The 26,661-nt window shown below is 32.2% G+C and overlaps 1 protein-coding gene across 4 annotated transcripts in view; it reads left to right on the top strand.

The window, feature by feature from the left end:
* LOC119074388 (trithorax group protein osa) overlaps positions 1 to 26,661 on the top strand; it is a 107,258-nt gene that overhangs the window by 64,740 nt on the left and 15,857 nt on the right. For all 4 annotated transcript variants that reach the window (XM_037180511.1, XM_037180518.1, XM_037180526.1 and 1 more), the window contains 2 exons: positions 105 to 208; positions 20,046 to 20,134. In XM_037180511.1, coding sequence (XP_037036406.1) covers positions 105 to 208; positions 20,046 to 20,134 — 193 coding nt within the window. The remainder of the gene's footprint in view (positions 1 to 104; positions 209 to 20,045; positions 20,135 to 26,661) is intronic.

A 26,661-nucleotide genomic window follows, 5' to 3' on the forward strand; every position in this document is an offset into this window, starting at 1 on the left:
TGGATTTACACAGACCTTGCACTATCTGTTCCATGTACATACCATATACTATACTTACATAAATGGCATCCATAACGAAATCCATAAATGTTTTCTTGTTACAGAATTGATTTTGATGATATCTCGAAACCAGCAAATTTGGCCAACTCTGCGGTACTGAGAATGTTGGAGGAGGAAGAAAATCAGAAAAGACACGGTCGTCAACCGGGTGAGTGTTCAAAATGTTGGCTTTAATTTGGAAAATTTAATTTCAACACTTTTGGTTTTTTTTGTGTGTGTATCTGTGGGGGAAATCAATGTTCGGAATGTGCCAGGCGGAAATAAATTATGTATTAATAATCAATCTTAAAAATATCACGTAACACATAGCATTTTCGTTGGTTTTATTGTAGCGTATGCATTGCATTACTTATGTATCTTGAGATAGAATTTTATATAATGTGGTGTTGGCGGAAAAACATACATAAACTAAACGTATATTATGTCAGATTTGCTTACATGCTTACATGCGGTAAGGTTTACATGGAAATAACATTACAGAATGTGGATTTTCTTAACTTCGAAGAGAGATCGAATCGAAATTTATTTATTTACGTTACGAGCTTTTGTATTAGGTATACCCCGTCTTATACTCACTAAACTTATGTTTTTGTGCGGTGTATATATGTGAATATCTCTTCAATGAAACAATAAATTCAATGAGATATAACCAGCATGTGCACCATATTTTCAAGGGGTTGGAAAGTTTTTGGTTTAAAATATTGGTTAGGTGGTGATAATACTATAAAGTGTTTTGAGTTCAATATTCAACAACACCCACATTTCAAAGTTATCGCCGCTATTGCTACTACTTTGTACCTTTGTATAATATATTACGGTTTTTGTATAGTTTTTTTTCGGCACCCGTTATATGAGACCGTTGCCAACATCGACGAAGATATTTTTTTTATTTATCTGGAAATTTAATACACCGTGTATAAACTGTAAACTGTGGACGTGCCTTTAATGTTCAAAGCAAATATATATAACACACTGCTTGAATGGAAGGTAACTCTTGAGCAAATAACATCTCAATGTTGCCTGTGCAGGAGAATTGAGTCTTCAATGTGAAGCCAGAAATAAAATTGCATTTCAAACCTCTCAACGGTTACAAAATGTAAGGATTTGCTAGCTGTGAAATAAAAAAAAATCATCAGCTAATCTGATATGATTCCAATATCGTTTGCTCTCTCGTCAATCTGATTCAAATAAAGTGAAATGCTTTATTAGTCATAAACGCGCCCATGGCCCTCAGCCATTGATAATGAATAATATAACTCGGAAACTGCAATCGAGTCTTTACAGGAATGAAACAACGGAAATCTATCCAAAACGAAATACTTGCCCGATTTTATGTTTACCATTTCCATTGTTATAATTTTTCATCATCCGGTATCGTTCGATTCTAAAACATTAATAAAGCTTATAATAGTTTTGTCTGAAACTTCACAATGGGATTATGTAGTGTTTAATTAACATATGACCGGAGAACGCCAGGCATGCAATGAAATTTCTACTTATTTCATTCGGGATAAAAGTAGTCTCTTAGTTGGTCCAATTGTGTGTATTTAAATGAAATATTAGTTCAATAAACTTGAATATTTTTGGAAAACTTGGTTGGTCGAGAAATGGTCTTATACAAATTTTCCATCGCACTGAGTAAATAGCTGTTAGAAGTCGGTCTAATATTATATAGCTCATCCAGTGTAAAGTTCACAATAAAGAATTAATTTTGAAGTTTGAACATGGCTATCATCAGTTATCGACAACACAAGAACCTTAGAATTAAAAAGCAAGATATGAATAATGTTGTCTTAGAAAAAAGCATGTTATGAAAATGAAGTAATAGATTCCATATTAAAACTGCTGATTGCTGATATGCTTGTCGTCTGAGAAAGGTTAACACGTTGATGCTTCCATTTAAAAACAGTAGAAAATCTACTCCTTCATTAGTTTCAACGTACAGATTGTCATATAAATCAACAATTTAGTTATAGGTAGGTACTAATCGCACAAAGTAAGAATTGTCAAACAAAGACTAATCACACAAAGTGCGAATAGTCAAATAAAGTCTAATAGCACTTTGTGCTAATAGTTAAATAAAGACTATTCGCACAAAGTGCCGATAGTCTTCATTTGACTATTCGCACAGAGTGCGATCAGTCTTTATTTCACTATTCGCACTTTTCGAATAAACTGAAAAGCTTCGAATGATGTAGTTAACAAAGCTAGCATCGACATAAATCATTAAAATGTAACTGTCAATACTTCGTATTATGTTTTGACATAATCACCATCTTCTACAAACATTTTGTAGATTGAGAATCACTCTCTTCTTCAATAACTTTGTAAAAGGTAGCATGATTATCTTCTAAAAACACTTTGTAAAAGGAAGCAATTACTCTCATCTACAAAAACTTTGTAAAAGGAAGCAGCACTATACTCTATAAACACTTTGTAAAAGATGGCAGCACTCTCTTCTACAAACACTTTGTAAAAGGAAGCAGCACTCTACTCTACAAACACTTTGGAAATGGAAGCAATACTCTATTCCACAAACACTTTGTAAAAGGAAGCAGTACTTTACTCTACAAATACTTTGTAAAAAGAAGCAACCCTCTAGTCTACAAACACTTTGTAAAATGAAGCAACCCTCTATTCTACAAACTTTTTGTAAAAGAAAGCAACACTTACTTCTATTAACATTTTATGAAAGGAAGCATCACTATCTTCTACAAGCACTTTGTAAAAGGAACAAGAAAGGGAAGCAATCACTCTCCTCTATAAACACTTAATAAAAGGAAGTATTACTGTCTTCTTCACAGTGCTTGTAGAAAGAAGTGATGCTTCCGTTTACAAAATTTTTGTAGAAGATGACGATGCTACCTTTTACAATATGTCAAAACGTAATACGAAACATTACCAGTTAAATTTTCATGTTTTAAGTCAATGCTTTATAAATAATATAATAAAAAACTTTTCAGTCTAGTGAAAAGGTGCGAATAGTCAAATAAAGACTAATCGCACTTTGTGCGAAGAGCCTTTTCGTTCGTTATATTGTTTTCTTTTGTCGTTATTATCAGTAACAAATAACTGGCTATAATGTACACATGACTAGTTTTTGCATTGGACTTCTAAATTGTAATCATCTACAAGTACCCTCCGGACGTCATATCATAATATTGCATTCTGTACATTGTTGCAATATGATTTTAGTGCTTAAGGAAAACTGACATTTTGTTTTTAAATATTTTTAAATACATGGTAACATCGTGTGCATCGTAAACCACCATTGTTTTATGGCAAAGAAAGATACATTTACATCAAACGAAAACAATAGCGATAAAAAGATGTACAGTGTACATTCCATACATTACGTTTCATAATAAAAAGGCGCCATTAGTCATTTCAATCTTGAAGTGAAACACAAAATTACATTAAACATTCGGAGCATAAATTGCATTTATATGAAGTTATTATGATGATCAGAATTTTTTGCATATTTCTTTTTACGAGAAAATGGCAAAGAATTTTCCCATTACGTTTTTAGCTGGCAATATTGCAGCGCTATTACATTCCCATCTACCATTCACCATTCAGAATTATACTGTTTCTTTTATTCTACATGAAACTTACACCTCCGAAACTCATGTACATTTTTGCACCACTATACGTACATAATAATGCATATATCGCCCCGATGCAATGGAAGACACACTGCATGTTGAATAGGAGGTTTTTTTTTCTATTCCAAAATATATTTTCGTCTCATATAAATTTACAAGCAACATCGTGCAATATACTAGAACTTGCAAATGTTACCTTAATACCCCGAATATAAAATCCACATTTCACCTCTGCAGTTAAAATGCGCAAATTTTTCGCCTAAGTAATCGATACTTGTAAAATAAATGGTAAAAGCGTGATGTTTTTAAATATATAATTTTTATGGGCGATGGCCCCCTATATATCAAAATTGATAGTGTCTGTGCTGTCAATATATATGTGGAAGATTATACAATAAAATAATAAAAATAAAAAGAAAGAAGAAAATTACGATGATAATAATGTGCCCTCATGCGAAAATACACAGATCGGAGATTTGAGACGTTTTGTGTGTGTGTGTGTGTCAGGGGCTATTTAGTCGAATTAATTTGCCGAAATTCGCCAAAATTCGCCGAAATTCGTCGAAATTCGCCAAAATTCTCCCAAATTAAAAAATTCAAATTTTGAAAATTTTCTTCCAAATTTATGTTTTTTGGAATATTTTGCTAGTTTTGTGATATAGCATAACCAAAATATGCAAGAATCTACCAAATTCACAAATATATGTAAAATTCACAAAATTAGGACATTTTTCATCGTTTGGCCAAAAAAAAACCTTCATGGCTTCCCGGTTAAAAATAGATTTTTAGAATGTCTTGGCCAATAATATGTAACTAAGTTCTACGATTCTTTGAAATTTCTTAAAATCATGTATAAATTCACAAAAATTCGCAAAAATTCGTCAAAATTCGTCAAAGTTCGCCAAAATTCGTCAAAATTCGTCAAATTCGTCAAATTCGCCAAAATTCGCTAATAATTCAACTAAATAGCCCCTGGTGTGTGTGGTGATGATGTAAACGTTGACAAATCTTTGGTTTTGCTTTTCCCTTCCAGAACGAATGGTCTCATAAAATATGGTTTATTATTATTTTTATGGCACTGCAAAGAGTGTATTATATATTTTATGAACCCACCGAATGGCAATCGAGAAAATTTCAAAATTACAATTCTAAATCGAGAACGTTTGATATAAATAAAATAAAAAAATTTAATCACAATTGATCACTTGATTTCAGACAGAAATCACGACACAATTTCAATAAAAAATTGTGTTAAAATCCAATAAAATATTTAATGATGTGGCATGACGTTAAAACCGATTAAAAAGTTGTTGTCGATAAAAATGTGTAATAATTTCTTGATCAAAAATTATTGCGAAATGAACACCGATGCACTAACACAAAAACTCCTCGATGAACTGAACGCTTTGTTGGTCGTTAAAGTATGTTTTAACTGTGTGTCTACTCCATCACTTTCTTTTAATGAAATTTAGTACAAGGGTACATCAACCTATAAAGCCATTGAAGATGTATTATAAAAGCGAATAACCATCATCCATCCGCATTCCCCGGCTACAGGCTGAAATTTTAGTGGCAAATAATGTTGAACAGTTCCGTATAATTACCACAGTAATTATGTTCATGGTATTTATTTTCTGCTGGTTTTAACGTCATTGGTTGCACCACATTAACAAACTCATCAAAACCATAAACTGGCCATAACCATAATTCAATAAAATTTTATTATAAATTAGGGTTGTATGCAAATAGCAAAAATCTAATTAAAATAATGAAAGAAACTATTATAAGCTCATACACCCCACCATATCACACACATATAACATTGAGGGCTGTTCGTACTAGCACTCCACGAACGGTGCAAAAGCTAGCTAACAGAATTAAAGATTTTATGAATTCAAAATGAAAATAACATAAATTCCATTTGCAAATGCATAACTATTAAATAGTTAAAAAGGTTTATGTATAAATGAACGCTACAATAATAGACTTTTAAAGTTATTTCCGAAAGTGCAAGGTTTAAAATTGTGTAACAATGCAAAACAGTTATACCGAAACTTCACATCTAAGCATTAATTTTCCATCAGCGAAAAAGGAAGAACTTTATTTAATGTACATATATTCTGCCTCCATGAACGTATTATGGGTTTGCATGGTGTAATTCGTAATTGGTAATTATCACTTAGGAATGGTATCATTTTGATGTTTCTATTGCTCTGCTTTTTTTCCTGCTAGGTACAAATATTTTGGTTTTTGATGTAAGTCTTGCTGTTGTTGAGATCTTGAAGTAAATCTATTATTTCACTATAAGTCGCTATCAAACAGTAAGTCTACTCAAATACCATAGATATTTGTACTATACTTTAATTTGAATAAAGACAATAGTTAAATGGAAAACTACTTCCGAGTAATCGGAATTCTGTTTTGCAGTAAGTAAATTACAACTATTGTGCCGCTTTCGAAACTGCCTTCCTGAGACATAACAAAGATAATAAGATATAGTTTAATACGTTTTATAACATTGTCTGTGAATAGACAATATATATACTGCATAAGTATTTTACTTTGTGCTATCATTAGAATCCATTGAAGTTGAATTAATTAAATACTCAACAATACATTAAGGTAATAGTATGTTGTGTTACAAGTATTGTAATGTTGATTTTTTCAGCACTAGACCCAAGTTTTCCTTACGAGCGGAGCGAGTAAGGAAAATTGGGTCGTGTGCTGAAAAAATCTCATTACAATACGTGTAACACATCATGCTTTGTGCCAACCGAGAATTGAAATAGACAAATGCACAAAAATTCAGAATTTTCATTGTAAACAATCACTCTTCGAATTTGATCGATCACGTTGCTTTGCATTTTTTTAAAACGAATGCTGTAATAACTCATACGAATTTCATTTCAACACTGGTTTGAGTGTTGTAATAAGCCATGAAAACGGGTGTTGTAATTTTGGACATTTCAATCTAGTTATCGATATTGAAATCCGTCGTATTTCAATTCTCGGTGGCACAAAATAATTTCCGAAATTCAATTATAACTATTTCGAAAACGGAATATTGAAATTTCAATGTGAATACTGCTGAGAGAGAGAGGAGAAAGTACCAAAAGCATATTTCTTCGTACAATTTTACACAAAAGAAATAATGGAAGGCTTGAACACTATGTCTGAATGCGAATTTCATGTTCGAAGAAAATTGAAAATTAATATTTTCTGGCAAATAATAAACCAGATATTTTGAATAATGAATTTATGCGTAGTGCAATTACAATTTAACATTAAATTATTTGCTGTTTTGAATGATTTGCATAGCGAAGCTGATCGTATTATAATGAAAACTAATTAATCGGGAGGTGAAGGATATCTAATGCAAACTTTCTTTTTTGTCAATCAAAAAATCGACAAACGAATACTAATCTAAAATCTCACTAAATAAACATTCGCGCCACACAGAGTTTCACTCGCGAAACTCTTTTGTTTACCAGTTCTAATAATATACCTCAACTCATAAAGTTATTCATTCGTAAATTGTTTTATTGCTAATATGTATTCGTGAATGAATTTCTAAATTAAATTAGAAAGACCCTGTTTCTTTATTTAAACTTCTAATTAAAATAGAAATTTTGAATGTGGATACAAATTTACGTCATTAGCAAACATTGTGTTACACATGTATACGTGTTCATCATCAAGAATTGCGGTAAAATTAATGAAATTTTGAATGAAATTAAATGTAAATTCATCCAACACTAGTAAAAAGTCGGCCAAGAATCTGTGAAATCGTCCGTACTATCGTGCTGCCTATTAATTTGATGTAAATTGGCTTGCCGTCATTGACGTGAATTAAATTAGCCGACAGCACAGTGGAATAACAAAAATTTAATTTTCCCTTCAATTTATCGTACGCACAAGCCAATAAAAAAAGTGTGAAAAGTTTGAAGAAAGTGTTCGGGACAAAGCACAGGAAAATAATTGATCTAATGCCAATACATTATACCTCCCATCATCCACACTACCCTGCCACTGACATCAATGACGACTACAACCCTGCCACAAACCAGAATTATAATAACGATCCTGCTGAAAGTATCAACAAACAACAGAAAAAAAAACTACCAACAATTGATACATACAACCGACACACACATTCGACTATCTATAAACTACATGCCAGCAATATCGATTCGACTGAAACAATAAAACCATTTTCTGATAGAAAAATTGCCACCATACCATCAACAGCCAACAACAATTGTCCTCATCGTGCAGATATCAGACCGAAAGGAAGGTACCATTAAAACGAAGTAAAAGTTACGACAGTACAATTTCCAATATCATCGTCAATGAAATTAATAACCGGAAAAATACAAATTTACATTTTATTGGATATTCTGAATGGCTAAGGTGCAGCAGTTATAATGAATTGGCATCGTTAAAAGGGGAAAAAAATTATATAAAGTTGATATTTTCCGTCAGAACGCCCCTCAAGAAAATTTATCGGGAAAATGGTAAAACAATAAAAATGCAAGCATATCCAACGGATTGGTGATATTATTGCGACGACAATACGAGCGAAAATAAATATGAGAAAAAAAATATTGTTAAAATGAAATTAATTTCACCGGACATATTCAATTGGTTCAATGTATTTAGCTTTAATAGCATTGTTGTAAATGTGGCAATTGGTGTGGCAAGCCCGAAATATATTTTAAGTATTCAGATAATGAACCGAAATAGATTTTTTGCGATAAAAATAGCTGAATCGACATTGAAATACAAAAAAAAAATGATTTCATCAGTTGTAATTCGAGCAATCATATTCGTAATTCCGACGAAATCGAATGAATGGGAACGGGAATGCATTGGACGTGGCAATGAATCAGAGAATATTAATTTGTTTGTAATTTCGGCAGATTGGTTGATGATAAAAATAAATGTTTCGTGATATGTTTTGTCTGATCTAAAAATACACACATCAACGGCGCAAACTATAGAACCATTTCAAAAATCAAAAGTTCATGACGACTCTGAATCACTCATACTACTCACTGTAGAGTAAAATAGATTGAAACGAATAGAATGTGGCGATAAACATCAGTTTGCGTTTTATAATTAAATACTTCTGGCACAGACAGTCAATTGGATTACTAACTTATTCATAATTGAAAGGTGGGAAATGTTAAAGTGGAAATACATTCTAAATGGTCAATGATACACCCAGCTATTAGCGTGGTATGCGTGTCAATATCCGATACAAATTAAATTGTCGATAATAACATAACATACAATCGGGGTGTTGTTTTGAATATTATTTATGGCTTATCAATTCTTTACATACAATTGAGTTCGATTGACTCTCTGGTTTTTTACCGTCAGATAGCTTGAATTGAACTCACAAAACTATTGCTAGCAATAGCAATAAAATTGAAATCAAATCATAAAATAACAAGAAGCAGTAAAAGAAAACCAACGGAAGAAAAAATCAAATTCAAATTTTTATCTTCCGAAAATAAAACTGGAAATATCGTTAGCTTTATATACATATTCCCGCATACACAAACAACACTATCTCACATTACAATTTATATGGTAGAATAATAAAACTATCGCGAAAGCTCAGCAGAAAACATTTTAAAGGTGACAAATCAGACAAGAGGGAAGAAATAAATAGCTTTGGCTTTTCGAATAAATATATAAAATGCTCAGAGATGGTTAGTATTATGTAGATTACATTTTGTCTGATTATAGTTTTAAGTATAACACGAAATGAATGACTGTAGTTAAACATAAATCGTTCTGGGCTTGGTGTATGTGTAAAAAAACCGTGTCGTGCCACAAATATATGTAATTGTAAATACAGCAAATAAAGTGTATCATTCAGGTAATTAAGTGGCACGTTAATTAATTAACGACACAGACCATAACCGAATTAAAAGTAAAAACTTGCCTTAAATGACTGCTTTCATGAATACATTTTCTGTGATTTATGTCACATTAAAAGAAAATAATAATAAAAAAAAACGGTCTAGCCGATGACCTTTTCTTTACCTTTGTGTTCATGTTATCCAACCCCCCAATGCCACTTTCACACGGACTTTTACCATTCAACTGGTAAAAAACTCTCAATTTCACCACATTTCTGTGTGAAACTAAAAAGGGGTCATGCGTCATCTGATTGCCATCTACATTATTTTCTCTGTGTCTACAAGAAGATTAAAAATAAATTCAATTTGAAACCAGGAGTTTTCAGCATTATACATTTTGTAGTGCGCTTCGCTGCCTTAATAAATAAACTCGATTATGGAATGTGTATCCAAACGACGATCAGATAGCCGAAAAAATTGACGGTAAATCAAAATATAAAAAGTTCATTACATTTATGCAAATTCGTATATGGTGTGTACACAGTGACAGAAATATTTGTACAACCCAACATTAAACATTACTGGTAACACGGTGAATAACATCAATAGTGTTTGTAATAGGGGCTGTTGCAACTACAAAAACAAAGAACATAATGACATGCAGAACAATATTGTTATTGTGGAACGGAGGGAAATAATGTTGCGTAACAACGATTACTCGGTCGCTATTTTAAGGTACATGATGTACATCATGAGCAACAATATTTTGGGTTCCAAATAACTTGAATTCGAATATTAAACGGCTGAATTCTGAAAATCCGTTGAATATTTTACATTCTTCTGTACCGAAAACCATTCATTTCATCAATAAAGCTTTTTTGTGCCCTCAGCATGTAACTCGAACGAAAAATTAAAAGTCGCTTGACTATTGACCTCGGCTTCGCCTCTAATCAACAAACTTCACCCGAAAACTTGACTTTTCAACTTGTTTGTCCTTGTGACGTAAATATCTATTACATAACGAGATCAAGTTTAAATGAGAAACTTTCGAGCGATTCACTGACAAAAAAGAGTATAACAACTTGCCTGTCACAGATAGCTTTGTCTCCAGGTAACGTACAGTAGTTGTCACAGCTGTAACTCTCCGTACAAAATCTACAGCTGTAGCAGATAATCTAGATTATCCGGAGATAAAGTTACCTGCAACAGGTAAAATTTGTGACTCAGTCACTTTGTCAGTGTTTTAAACAAAACGTGCGTAAACTATATCACTATATGACATGACACTGACAAAAGTTCGTTGATCTCCACCTCGAAGTAAATTGTCATTTTCTGTATGGAAATTGACCCCTCGTATACTTTGTGTATATCCAAGCGTACCAAAAAATATCACTGAAATATGTTATTATAGCGTGCGGTGTGTAACATGCATGTAAGTAAACAATCATGTTTCATTCGCATCCATCCATTCCACCGTATCATTCAGTTATGTATATAGAAGATATAAGAATACAGTGTATGTCTCATACACACCTCTACCGTACCTTCAAGTGTATAAAAATAACAACAAATTGCAATATGAAATATAATGTAACACACATCATCTTGGACGGAAAATAAAATCCCATTTTCTTCGGGACGACAATGTTGACGGGTACGCCAAGAAGGTGATAGCCTCTAACAAAAATAAGTGACCTGAAAAGAAACGATGAAAAACAGGATAATAAAAAAAATGTATAAGAAAATGTTGACAACCATATATATACACCATGGAAAAAGTATGACTTCTGGGAAATGCGATGGTATAAACAAAGAAAAATCGCCAAACTGTGACATCAGGAGAAATGAACCAAAAAAATAATAAAAAATAAATCGGAAAATCAGAAAATATCCTTACTGTATCATAAATAATATGGTAGGCGGGGGTGAAAGCGATTTCTAACAGCAACGACGGAAACCTAGGTAAAGTCTTAGTCTATTTATTTGTAGAAGCACCAATCTACCTTTGCATGGGAAACATTAAAGTATACACCTTTCACAAACAATAAGCGAAGATTTGTTGCTTCCTTTATTCAAAATATCGCCTAATATTCTAAACAAAATCTGTTACTTCATTAGTTATAACATAATATTTAAACAAGCGACATAGCTAGGAGCAGACCTGTGCATGTGCGCATTGTTTAAATATATGTCGTCACTGTCGACAACAGATTAAATTGTAACAATTCAAGTTCCAAGCTATAAGACATAATCAATGTTGTACTCCCCGGGTCATATATTTTATTGAGAACAATTCGATGAGTGACGAATCTTTTTTTTATCGATAACAATGAAATAGATTTTCTATGTTCTCATCATCATCCTCTATGGGAAAATGTGAAATAATAAGAATAATCGCACCAAGCACAAACTGAAAGAAATCAATTTTTAAAATGACAAAAAAAAACTCGAGAAAATAATGATAACATTCATTCAGCGACTGAATCTGTCTTCGTAGAATTCGTACCTACTTACATTCGATGTTCGATGATGATGAACATTTTTCCGTTGAACATTCGTTGATTGTAATCATCATCATCATCATCTACACTCACACGAACCATTATTTTCAAATTGATGAATTTACATTTGAATCAATGCTTAACCGAGACATTTCAACAAATCAGCTCGAAAATATTCCAATTACGACAAAATGCTAGCTTCATTTATTAAAACTGTGAAAAAGAGGGAAAAAAATTTCATTCGGAAAAAAACGGTTGAACCATCATTACCTAATAACATTGGTTATGATGTTTGTGTAGTGCTGCAAAAGCCGTATATCTCTATGCTCATATATAAAGCGTATGTGCTTTGTAGTCATGTATATTAGAAAATGCCATTTGCGAGTATAAACGACGTTGGGGATGAGCGGTATGTGAGAAAATTTAATGATAGCCCTCAGGACAGACATAAAACTGATGGCCACAATAAAATGAACGAAAACAAAGTCGCATGTGGTATTAAAACAGGTCATAAATCTGCCCACGACAATGACAGTATTTTTTAAAATGAAATGAACAATTTTGTAGAAAATTGCTGCGGCAGTAACACGAGGAATTATGATAGCTATAATCGAAAAAGGGGTTCACTAATAAAGTTTGGATGTAATTGGAAGTTATTTTGAGTAATGCGAACTTTGATTTCGTGAAATTGTAAATCAATCGCAGTGGAGTGTTTGTAATATTGGCATAACGAGAGTACGTTTTCGATTAAGTGTCGCACCATCTGGATAATTACAATCACAAGAGTTGGTTGTTGAATGAATTTTAAACTAGAAATGGAAGACAGTTACTGTAAAGAATTTCCCTTTAATATACACAATTACCATACGCAATAATGAAATTTGTTGGCTGAGGTTGACTGAACCTAACTAAACGTACACATTTTTCATAGGAATTTTAGCTGAGTTGAGCTTCACATATTTTTCCAAACTTTGTTAAAACTAAACGAAAAATAATTTTGCTTTAATGGAAATTACATAATTTGCAATGCTTAAATTATTGGAGCACATGAATCCCTGTAAATGCTACATTGTTGGGTAAAAGTTTGTTTAACTATTGTACCATCTGCTTCCATCGAAATCTCAATTCACACTCAAGCAGCAATATTATGTGTACTTAACTCCATTTGAAAGCATCAGTTAATTAATTGATTTCTCTCATTCCATTCAAATCATTTAAAGTGAAATTTCTACGACACTCTCTGCACCTACGTACCGAAAACACATCATCTGTTAGAGAATGAATGTTCCCAAAAACAACTTGGAAAATGTTTCACCCCATCTCATTATACACAACCACCAAATATTCAAACGCCATGACGATTATCATCTCTACATCAGATCAAATACAATCAAAATATAAAGATTCTCTTCTACGCAAGATATTTCCGACCATCATCATCAACAACAACAACAACATCATCTTAACCATTTGACAAAGAATTCCAGAGAACTGTTGTATTACCCAACGACACTAAATATGCTGAGCTTAACAGAGATTATGCGAAAAGTTTCTATGGAAAATGTCAGCGAATCCCATAATGTCATAAATAAACATGATAAATTAATTCAGCGCAAGAATACAAATTCGTAATATGAGCAAAATGTGCAAAATAATTTAATGATGATCATGAATATAAAGGTGTACGACGTACACTTTAGTTATTTTGCGTGGAAATCATTGTGGATACAATGAATTGTGTCAGATGGAAATAATCTGGTAAATAAATATGAAATGAAAATTGTACCAAACATTATTATACCATCGTCATTATACCGAACAATAGAGCGTCAACCACTCTTGTAAATATCCTCATCATCATACACCTTTGATAATTCTGTGTCGCAAAAATGGAATCTCTGTAGACAATAAAAAAAATTAGCAAAAACTTGATAAAAATAATAAAAACCATAATTTGAGACAGGTGGTGATTCGAAATGCGAACATGTTTCTGAAATAGTATGGTAAAAAAAATGGTAAACAAGATTTGTTGAATATTAACGACCATATTACCATTCACAAACGGTTGACTATTATTTTTAATTGCACTACATATAAGGCAAAATGTACAGTCATTGTAACGTGTCCTAAAAGGCAAATCATTTATAAATGAAGGCAATTCGTTTTAGTTAAAACCTCAGATATGCTATAGTGGCTTTTAGTGAGAAGGTACGTTTTCATCAGTTCAGATTGATAAATATCCGGTAGATGCATGTCAAAGACGTGCTAAAAGGAACTACAATTGGTAAATTTCACTGCAGTGCCAAATTTGCAACAGGTGTTATTATTTATATATTAGAAAAGTTTGTTCAATTTATGAAAGCAGAATTGATCTGAGCTGTAACAGTCATCGATGTCCCCACTGAATTAAGCGATTTCCAGTCTATGATATTTTTGCGTTATGATATTTCCATAACTAGAAAGACTTAATTGACTGGGTTCATCGATGGCAGCATTATTATCGGATCTATTTTTAATTGATTAATTTCAAATCTTGTACTTCAATTTTTTTTAACATGCATTTTAGTATATCAAGGACCATATTTACCAAGAGCTTGTCATTATTTTTGTCGTCAACAACAACCTTGAAGCAATTGCAAATTTTATTCATCAGTTTTGCCAATTCGTAAAAGTTCGAAATAAACAACCCTTTTCGAGTAAAAGTGCAGAAGAGTAGAACGTAACATAGGCAATAATAATAGAAGAACATAAAACACGATATCTACAAACCTAAATACAAGAAGCTATTTCCATCATTTCAATTATCGATATGCGGGGTATGTATATTACAAAAAGCTGTACGATAAATCCTTTCACTTGAGAAGTAAAGGGTACTCTACCTCATAGTATTAGAACTTTTTTTTTATTTTTGATAGAAACTTTCATTGTGCACCGTGTGCAGAGTTTATGTTATTGTATATGTACTAGCAAAGGCAGAAGCATCTTTTATACAAACCACATAACAAAACAATAACACAGCAAGCAGAATCACAAATTAATTTCTATTTTGCTATACCTATATACTCGTTGAGGATATGTTTTCGACTGGACAGACATTCATGTTTTGAGTTCTGTAAATGATTATTCGTATAGAAAGCAATGGCCTGATTTCAGGTGGAAATTAGAATCTTACTTTTAAAAGAATATCCATTCGAAATTAGTTTTCCAGTGGTACAGGTTTACAGCATAAAGTTATTTGAAAGAGAATATTAAATAAACAGTTACTACATTGGATGCACGCTGTACGAAGTTAACTTTACTTATGTACGCTTTTATTAGGGTTCCCAGATCGAAAATTTCAAAAAGAGTACATTTGCCAAAAGAGTTTTTCAGTTACAGTCGAAGAAAGATAGATTTTGTGATTTTAAGAGACATCATCGTTTTCATCGTTTTTCTGTATTCTCTCATTTCGCATGTTATTTCAAATGGCAATTGAGAGAATTAGAGAAATGATGACATGTCTAAAAAACCCGAAATCTATATTTCTCCGACTGTAGCTTTGTATTTTGACTCTTTTTGAACGAAGTGGAACCATCGTTTCATGCTTTAATGCCTTAGCATTTATTGATGATAACCACAAACGTTTCTGCTTCTCATGAAAAATTGCTACTTCTTGACATCGATGGCTAGACTTTGTCCAAAAAAGTATTAATCATTAACCACCGCGGTTCTGTTGGACAAAATTGTTGTTTGCAAAAACAAATTTTGCATAAAAAATTTCAAAGTGAAATTTTGAAAGAAAGTGTAATGACCATATCTTACTAAAATCCAAATTTTTTGTGAAACACGTACAATGATTTTAGTAAAAAATGAGCATATTATTTCGCTGTAGAAATTGTTTACAAAATCAATTAAGTTTTACTAGTTACGCCTAGCAACCTTTTTTTAACTTTTAATAAAGAAAAAGAAAAATGAAATAGTATTGGGCCAGCTGCAGTCGTTGAAAAGTAGTTGCAATGCAGAAAAAGAGTACGTCTGGGAACCCTAGCTTTTATGTTACATAAATTAATAATCATTTTCTCTTCACATAAAATATACGAATCGCATAAATTTCATTTTCTGAATAAATTGAATGCATGCGGATTCTGGAATTAATCCAGTAAAGAACTGGTAAATGCTTGTTTTTCATATTTTCACACACTACGAATGTCATCCAGTTGTAAAGTTGTCCAATTCGGTATAATTGTCACATATCCACAATTGAATTATTCAAAGCATATATGAAAATATATTCTCCAGTTTTCTGTTAAAAAAAGCGGAAATTGAAGCTGCGCTCTCTTAATAGACATAATTGTAATTAAATGTTGTTACGTAGACAAGGCGTTTTTAGGTTTTATAAAATTAGACTACATCGAATATATATCACTGGTTTCAATTTCAATATCAAATCCTTGCAAACATTAACATAAAATGGCAATAACGCTAATGGTTACATCTACGGGAAAATTATTATTTGCAAAATAAATATTTGTTGCATGAACTGATTTACCACATAGCCACAAAGTAAATAACATAACAAATTAATTATTTCGCGGTTTTAGCCGTCTATACATTATTTAATGGAAATAATATGAAGCTAGAGCAAAATCGTCGACCATTTCCATAAATCTATAAAATGTGCATTTCGCATTTGAGCATGGAACATTTTTGGTTTTTGATATTCTACCTTATGGTGTGGTTGTATATTGATTATTTGGAATGTTTATGATCGGTTTATATTCATGAAAATCAATTATTTCTGCCAAGTTTCCGTGTTATAAAGTGTTGTCGTTATTTTGTCACTGTTGAACTAAGGGAAGCCAAAACTTAGGGCATGAATATTTAAAGCAAATTTCTCTACTTGCATTCAACTAGACTTATCCGAAATGTGGCGCACTGTGGGGTCAGGGCAATTTGAAAAATTCAGGTCATGTCATATCAGGCAATGGCCTCAATTACGTGAACACTGAAATTCACCTGTAACTGTGACCTGATTGATTGATTGATTTTTTCACACTACGTTTTAGGAAGAAAAAGGAGAGTTGACGAGTCTACCATGAAAATCCAGCTCAATGAAAAAAATTTGGTCATCAAGTCGTTTTTCAGGCCATGACTTGAAAATTCGGGTCCAGTCAAAATAATGTTCTTTTTCGAGTCGACCTAAACTGACACCAATCTCGTCGCTACAATAATTAATGTAAATCTGTTACTTCTTGTATTTCAAATATTTGATGGTTGGTACAAGAATCTTTTACTTCATTAGTTTAACATGGATTTTTAATTATAACACAATAACACCAACCAGACATTATTATTTTGGTAGCTGTTGATAACAGGTGTGTAAAAGATTTGTATCCATTACTTTATGGATAAAAAGGACTCAATATATTAAATGGACTAAAATCGCGACTGAAACGGCATAGTTAACTTGAGAAGAAGCTCCCAAAGTCGAGTTTATATGTAAATTTATATGAGTTAAGAGAAGCTAACCTAGGACAGGTGCTAAAAGAAAAAAAAATTATCTGAACTGGTAGTACTAATTGGACTAATTTTTGTATGTTTATTAATGGGTTGTTGTATTGTTGAATTGTCAAACCGTCTTTAATGCTTCGTAGCTTTTTAATTTTCCCATTCGAGATTGTCATTGGAGAGTTAGGCGAAAATAAAGAAATGCTACTTATTGATATTGATGGTACTTCTTCTAGGTCAGTCAAAATTCTTCTCACAGCTAAACAATGTAGTCGTTTGTGCTAAACACCCACTTAATTGTATCTTTAGTGTACTGAATAAATACTTCCGTTGAAATGTGTAATAGAGGCAGACAGGTTTTTATCCACCTCCGATAAGTTTTTAAAAATTACTCCACAAGTAGCCCATGTCGTTTGTTACGAAAATTGTAAAACAATTGATTTATGGAAATGGAAAATCGATTTCCGTCCGGAAAAGCCACAATTTTTCAATACGAAAGTTTTTCTTTAAAATATAGGTCAAGACAAGGTGCTGGGCTATCCAATTACACTAACATGTGTAAACGGTGCACGTAAGACAATTTAAATGTTTCAATGCAATTCTCAATGTCTATTATTTGAGACCTCGATCATGATTTTTCACACGCAGCTGTTGATGTTTGAACGAATCTCTTCTCTGCAACCTTTTAGTTACAATTTCAGAAAGAGAGAGCATTTATTTGACGATAATTATATTGAAATACACCGCCGATTAAGAATCAAGATCACACACTTTTCGTATATACCGTCTTATTATAAATATTCATAAAATATTTATTTTCGTAGCGAAATAATATTAAAATATCAACGTAATTATTAACACGTAAATTAATCTGTCGTTTTCTCGTTGAGTTGTAAGCGCATTTCTTTTTTATTTTTAAAATTAAACGAATATCATAACGTGTAGCACGAAAATGTAGTTTTCATAGTGCATGTCGTGCTCAAGGAGCTGCAAAAATGTTATTATGAGACGGATCAACGAAAAAAAAAAATGCTTCTCAAAATTCAACCCACGTTGATTGCTATTTTCATTTTACTTTTTCTTTCTATCTGTCTCACCTGTAAAAATTTTCTATAAAATTGCTGAGGCATCTTTTAGTTAAGCTTGAACTGTTGCTGAATATATCCATTTAATATTTCATATTCTTTCAAGGCACGTAATTTGTCATTTTATATTTTTTATTATTATTATTTTTTCTCGTTAAACTTTTCTTCCTCAACGAAATTTTATTTACCTACCGGAATTTCGTTTCGTAATCGTGTCAGTGATAAATTCCTCTTTCAATAATCATGTTGGTGTTTGTATTTTTATTTGAATTTAATTTTTTTTATTAGTTTTATGGTATTCTGGAGTTTATATTTCTTGTCTGCTTGTGTTGATGTTTCGTTCAAATTTCGACGGTAATGTGTATGCCTTTGATTCCACCGCTCAACAGGTGTACGGTGTTATTATCCGAACTTTATTGATTTTCTAAAATTTGATATTAACAAATTCCCAGAATTGTGAATGTGGTTTCAAAGAATTCTTTTGTGATTGAATGGGAATGATGAACGTAAAAGCTTTACGCATAATAATGTCAAGCTGTCAAACATCGCTTTTAGTTATTGAACGTTGCTTAAATGTCTGAAAGCTAAGGTTTGCAATTAAAAGTGACGGATATAATAGCCGAAAACACACTAAATTTAACATTGAGCAATACAAATATAAAGTGAAACCCAGAGGAAAAACCAAACATATGCAAATCATCACAATTAAAAATTAATCACCATCAAATACTGCTCTGTGCAAATATAAAACTTTATTACAAACTTTCATGGGGGTTTGCAAAGGCGTCAGTTATTTGCACAATTTAACGCACTTTGTTGTTCGTTGGTACATGCAAACAGTTCAATAATTGTATATACACGAATACTTGTTGCCTGGAAACTCTTCACAAAATTTCGTTCAATCGTGACTCGCCCCTCATCCTTTTCGGTAAAAAGTGGTTAGGAGTGTAAGTTAATGAAAATCCAAATCAAAATCCGCACAATGTCATAGGAAGGAATTCAACTTCAAAACGAGATGTTTAATATTTGACAATTTATTCAACTTAAGAATGTTAGCTATACAAAATAAATTAAAAACTTTTCTTTGGGAGAATTTTTGTGTTGTTTTAAATTAATAAAGTTTCATGTCAAATCCCATGGAAGTACCTAATGAAAAAAAAAAAACTTACGAACTTGGTAAATTACAAAAAAAGAAAACCTTCACAATTTTGCTCTCGTTTTTTATACACAACTTTTAACCCTTAATAACTGTGTTTTATTCTCCTTGTGACTCTTGTAGGTCGTAATATCCCCCAAAAACATAAGAATTGTGTCTGTTTTATAGTACCAGAAGTGTATCAAAAACACAAAAGAAAAGTTTCTTTTCGTTACTTTGTCTCAGATAATTTTTTTTTTCTTCCTTCTTTGGTTTTTAATATGTCGACATTCCTTTTGCAGGTGGTTTAAAACGAGTTGCTTGGCCACCTGAACCAGAGTACCAATCACCATCAGGAGTTGCGCCACAACCCCAGCAATCACCTGCTCAGGTAAGTTGTTTATATTTATTGTTACACGCAAGATGTGGTTTCTAATATGTGGATGTTACCTTTTTTTACCGTCGTTTTCTGTATATTTTCATTTTTATACATATGAGGATGGTCCCGTGTGCTTTTGATATCAAAATGAAAGAATTTTTTGTTGTTGATATTTATTTGTTATAAAATATAAAATTCCTTCAAGCACACAATTTATTGTGTCTCTTACATTTTAGTTAAACGGTTCGTGTAGGTTGTATGTCATATTATATGTGCACAGCGACGTATCCATGTAACCATTTTGATGTTTAATGAAAAATATTTTTATGTAATGATGTGCAGTGCTGGATATAGATAGAAGACATATGTTTTCATTCGTAAGTGTGTTACCAGTTTAAGATTAATTTCGGAACGATAGACAATTTTGTACTATTTCCGTACTATGTTGGCACCAGATGAATGGACTAGATACTTTCGAAATCTTGTTGACTAGTTTCTGGTTTAACTTTGTCAATTTTAGTGCATCGAGTTAATTCGCTCACTTACGGCGTGAATTGTTTTATGTATCGAGCGTCTAAAAGTTCGCTTGCTCTACCGTAAAGTGCAGTTTACAGTGGAGAGATATATAAAAGTTATTAGGGTGGGAGGCAACCGAGAACTAAAGTCCGTTTCTTTGGATGTATGTCTCAATTTTGCAACTTTATGGGAGCCGCATCCAATGACATGGCAGAAGCTTAATGGTATTCCTGAAGCATTGTAATCTCGATTGTAATATTATATCTAAATCACATGTGCACTCAGGCGAAAGAAGCTGAGCATATTTGCAAATAAATATAATTCTCACAATTCCCACAACAATTGTACGTGTTAGTTCCTTCCTCAAAACAAATTTTCTGTAAACATTTTTCACAATGACTTTCGTTACGAATCCCTTCTGTAATTGTGTATCTTCACAAGTCTCATGGAACACAAATTCGTGATTCAAACTATAGTTTCATATTAAACTGTTTCAACAGTTGGCATCTCTTTTAACTGCCGTCACTGATACATTATATAAATATGTGAAGTTTTTTTCATACCACCACCGCTCTTTATTTTCTTTTCATTCGTATACTTACATGTACACAAAAAGTAAGCAAAAGCCACATTTTTAGAAGTCTGTTAAATAAGTCGAAAGCATTAAACAATAAATTACGACTGTACTTCCCTACAAAAAAAAAACTCTTTAAAACGATTTGAAAAGAGGATCGACAACATAAATCGGAAACGAGTAAATGTACACACAAACAAAAATATTTTCCAAATGAACGTTTTATAGCAACATTCACTGTCCTTCTTGTTACATTTCAGCAGATAGCCGGATATCTGTTTTTGTCATTTTCTCATCCACGCACATTTATAAATAAGATAAAATTGTATTGACTCTATATCCGAAGAAATCGTTAAAAGGATTTACTTCCTTCTACCCGATATTGACAATGTAAAGAATAGATTGGAAAATTGAAGCCAACGTAATTTATTGCGAACATTTATTTTTCGTTGGAGAAAGCTTTACAGACATATTTGGGCCATTTCGTGCAACTCTCACACAGTCTTCATATAAAACGAGAGTGTATTAAAAGTGTAATATTTTCGGTAGATATATTTATGGCGTGAATGCTCTGAAAGACGAAAAATAAAATTTTCATTAAAAAATTTATACTTTCCATAATAATTCGGGAACCGTTTACTACTGTGTGTGAAAAGGAATGAAAAGGAAAAATGGTTCTATGAAGGACTAAAACAGAGTAAAATATAGTGGAAGATGACAAGCTATCTTTTAGTAGCGGAAACTTCCTTCTGTATCATAGCTTTCGCTAACTATAAATCATAAACAATTTACCCTCCTCAAACATTGTATCACGACTCTACTCAAATTTCTTTTTGATATATTTTTTCTCTCCCCAGAATCGTTCTAGTTCATATACCGCATACAATTCGCGTTGCATAGCATTTTCGCTATGCTAGATTTTCCATTTTCGTTGTAAACGTCGGGGTATAAAACGTAAAATATACATAGCGCATAGAAAACATAATGTAATTAAAAAGGTAATTAATGTTTCAACATCAAGAAAGACAATGTTATTAGGAGAAAAGCCAAAAGGCCTTGCTCGTATATCATCAGGCATTTATTTGCCATTTAACCATTTTTAGTTATATTGTCTAAAAATGTGTCTACCGCATGTATATTGCGGTTTTAATTATAATAAGAAGAATAGTGGAAGGTTTTAAATGAACATCACCACTGTCTATTTAGGATTACTCCAAAGGTATAAAAGTGAAATCGCTGCAGAAAGAAAAAAAAGGAATGTTTGGATGTTGGTGGAAAAACATTTAAAATTTATTTGATATATAAAAACAAGGAAGGAAACTTTGGGGATATTCTACAAAGAGGATTCTTTGTACAGATTTGATTAAATATTTTAATATAAGAGATCGGATGTGCACGAGTTAACCTGCTGAGTTAATTAATAAATACGACGGCTATTTTGCACAATTACAAAGTTCGTTAACATTTAATTAAATCAAATATAATCGGAGTAAATTATGGCTCTGATATGAATTCAAATTGTCGTTTGCTTCATAAAAATGATTTTAATGTTTTCGAAATTGTATCCCCAAGGTCTTGGAAAGGTATTATTACGTTCCATGTTTTACCGAGATTGCGTTTTAATAGGCCTATAATAGACCGAGACATTGTACAGTACACTCCATATCATTACCCAGTATGAACTCTGCGTCTCTTTATTGCACTGCCCGATCACTACCTATCATTGGTTCTACGATTTTTAATTTTGAGCACAGAGGGTCTCATACGGGAGTTTGTCTAGTGTATACAGTGCCAAACTGGTCGTGCTGGGATTTCGAGCGGTTCCTGAAGGGTATTTTTCGTGTTTGACGCCACACGCAGTCATACGAAAGTAATTAGATATCGAATGACATCAAATCAACTTTATGAACTTTTAAACTGACTTCAGACGAATCAGACGAAGGATGCACTATCTTGGAAAATTAGATTTGAGGGATTTTTCCCCGGACAACCAATATATTTTTCCGAAATTAGTCGAAATTAGTACCAATTTGTTGAAAATATTAGTAAATCGAATAATTTATAACGCTCACCCAAATATATGTAACTCTTGAATATCATCATACCTATTTTAATGAGGTCCATTAGTGGAAAGAATTTGCTTTAACTTCACTTTCAATAAAAAAGAAATTCGTCGAAATGCAATGTTTTTGTTAAAATGAATGTATTTGACTTGACTGGCATCACAGTCTTCAATAAAACATTGTATGTAATGGCACTAATAGCTTCATTTTGACACCAATCTAAATTAATTGTTTAAATGTCTAAAATCTGTGATATGATAGCATGTCTTTAACAACCTTTATTAGGCCGTACCAGTACTCAAAAGTCATAGAATATATACTGTTTGTATGGGGTAGAGATAAGGAGTGAAAAGCTCACAATAGAATCTTCTATATCGATGTCAGGAATTTATCAATGCGGAGTGTTTATTTTCCTCAATTCTAAAAAAAAATCTTTTTAAGTTATTCTCCGATCATTTCATAAAATATTGTTCTGAATTCAGATTTATATTCTGCATTCGAGCTGTAGTTACTCCTCCCCAAACACTAACAGTCATGCTTTTATTTCGATTTCCACACAAACCCATCTGAATTTATTTCCATTCAAATATTTTAGGTTTTACCATTTGAAAAATTATCCTCGACTCTTCCGTCGTTGCAACAGTCGACAATATTACTTTTAAACTGTTCAATAAAGCACTTACAAATGTGCTCACTTTTAAAACGGAAATTTTCTTTCTCGCTATTTTACATCGCACAAATAATTTCATTTTCATTTTCCTATTTATCAACATGAAAAACTATTTCCAAATGGCAATGAAATATACACTCTTCGAATTGCTTAACGGAAAAAAAGGAACTCCTCAACGAAATGAAAAACTTTTCAAATTGAAAATGAAAAATTGTGTTTGTTTATTTTTTCATTGTTTCCGAAATTCCCACACTTTATACTCGAAAAAGTTGCACTATCGTGTGCAATAAACGACGGTTAAAATTGTATTCCGTTAACTACAATACCAAAAGTATTCACCTGTGCAACAAAGTATTTTTCCAAATGATGTGAACTAATTAAAAAGTGGAAACAAAATTAAATTTGAAAATGAAAGGTTTCGTGATAATGAATGCAAAAAAAAAATAAACAACACCGACAACACAACAACAACAACAAAATTGTTAAAAAACAACGTTATGCTCATCACATTTCATTTTACATTAATTCGATGTGATACGTAACTAATTAAAGTTTACGTTTTAAACTTTTTCCATTCTGTTCACCGAAATATGTCCACCTCAAATTGCAATGTTGCAAATCCATTTTAATTGGGACTCTTTCAAAATTATGGAAATCAGTGTAATGAAAATGCATGGAACTAAATGAATTTTATTTCCATGAAAATTAGGTCAATATGGACGAAATGAATCTGAAATGAAAATTGTTTGTGTGCACTGCAATTTTTAAATAATTAGAAGGTTTCGTAAAAACGGCAGATGAATTAGGGAATTAAACATTATTTGTACGAATGCACAGTACAAGGGAAATCAGCGAATTAGTTTTTATTTTGGTCTAAATTCTCTTCAAAATTTTACATACAAAGGAAAACTCATCAAGGGAAAAATACGCGAATAAACTCTGTCCCACCTACATACATTGACGTATCCATAGGCGTACTATTTCCGGCTATTGGCGTACTATTTCCGTCTATTGGCGCACTATCTCTTTCTATTGGCGTACTATCTACTTTTATTGGTCACTAATAGCAAATAACATCTGCTTAGGGACTCAAAAATTGAACAACAGTAAATACTTATGCAAGTCGTAATTGATTTATTTTATTCAGGACAATCAAAATGATTCTGCTACTTTTACAAACGCATGCAATTTAATTAACGACAAGATTGTGATCGTTAGCATAGTTTTCAACGGAATCAGCACTTCGATTCAGGCTCATCTAGACACCAGTTATTTACTGTAGTTTCGCATAAATACCTCAAACTTCCTCTCAAGCAAAAAGCGGTAATAATCTCTTCCGTTTTGTTCGTGAAAGTAAACCTAATAATACAAATTTTCTTCGAAGAATCTGCTCGAAACAAATGTTCTCTACAAACAAATGCCACTGTCACCATATTCGGCACATAATTTATATTGTGAACATTCTCTGTAATACCGAAAAAGCATTTCCAAATTAATCCCGTTGATGATAGCTGGTGTGAAACTTCATTGCTAACAAAATACCCTCTCACTTTCATATATCCAAACTTCTGAAGAAACTCATATTAATCGAGATATTTTAATGAGCTCAATTTGTTCGAATACAAGTCCGCATTTATATACACACGACGACGACGACGAGCTCACATATGCCCATTATCAAAATTACAATGAATACCGAGGAGCAAAACAAATTCCATAAATCCCTGGGACAAATTCCATAGTGTCTTCAGAAGATATTTAGAAAACATTGTCTGGATAGCATAATGTATATACAAGAGATATTAAACAAGAAATTATAAAGTCTTTCATTTAAAAGCCCTCAAAAATGTTTGTATGCTAATAATTCAACAGCTTTCATGAACGATCCGTTCATACATAGCCTCTGTTGCTCGAAACCATATATCATACCTCCACAAGCAACCCTATCTCTTATTCTGCCTCTCACTCTCTCAAGACCACGTATAATGTCTAGAAAATGTGTGTATAAACAAAAGCTTTAAACTTAATGAATATTAAAATTATATATAGTGTGTATCACAGACATAAAGCCCTTAACAACATCATTAAGGACCACCCAAGGCCACCATTATCACCATATACATATTTTAAATTAAAATATTTTCTCTTACAGCTAAAGCGCTCGGTTGTACGATTCACGTTATAAAACTTAATCGCACAATGGTTTATTATAAAACATTCAAAAGTCTTGTGTGTTCTCTGTGTGTTGTATGCAAAGGCATTTAATATTGCCACCCGCCCCTAACCACTTTCGGTGAAAGGAGTCGATGTACATATATAGACAATACAATACATACTCGATAGGTAGTTCAAGTATCCGTTCAACTATCCAGCATTCTACACAACGAACCATTGTTGCAGATGAAAAACCTTCTCAGCTATGTTTCAAATATTTGTAAGGTTTATCGTACAGAATTAAATATATTGACATTTCATTAGGTGTTTGTATGATATAGAGAATTAGCGAATAGCTTAATGTTGAGGTCTTAAGACATTCGGATCAATACACTTGTGATTGGGGTGTGATGTAAGTAGTTTACCAAGATACAAATTTGTAAGAAAATGGATTTGACGCTTAATACAGAGAGAACTTCGTAATGTAAGATGAGACAAAGAAGGTAAATAGAAAGATTCTATTAAAAGAAACTACAAGTTCGGTGACAATGTTTATTGTTTC

Source organism: Bradysia coprophila, chromosome III (assembly GCF_014529535.1).
Source record: "Bradysia coprophila strain Holo2 chromosome III, BU_Bcop_v1, whole genome shotgun sequence".
Classification (NCBI taxonomy): domain Eukaryota; kingdom Metazoa; phylum Arthropoda; class Insecta; order Diptera; family Sciaridae; genus Bradysia; species Bradysia coprophila.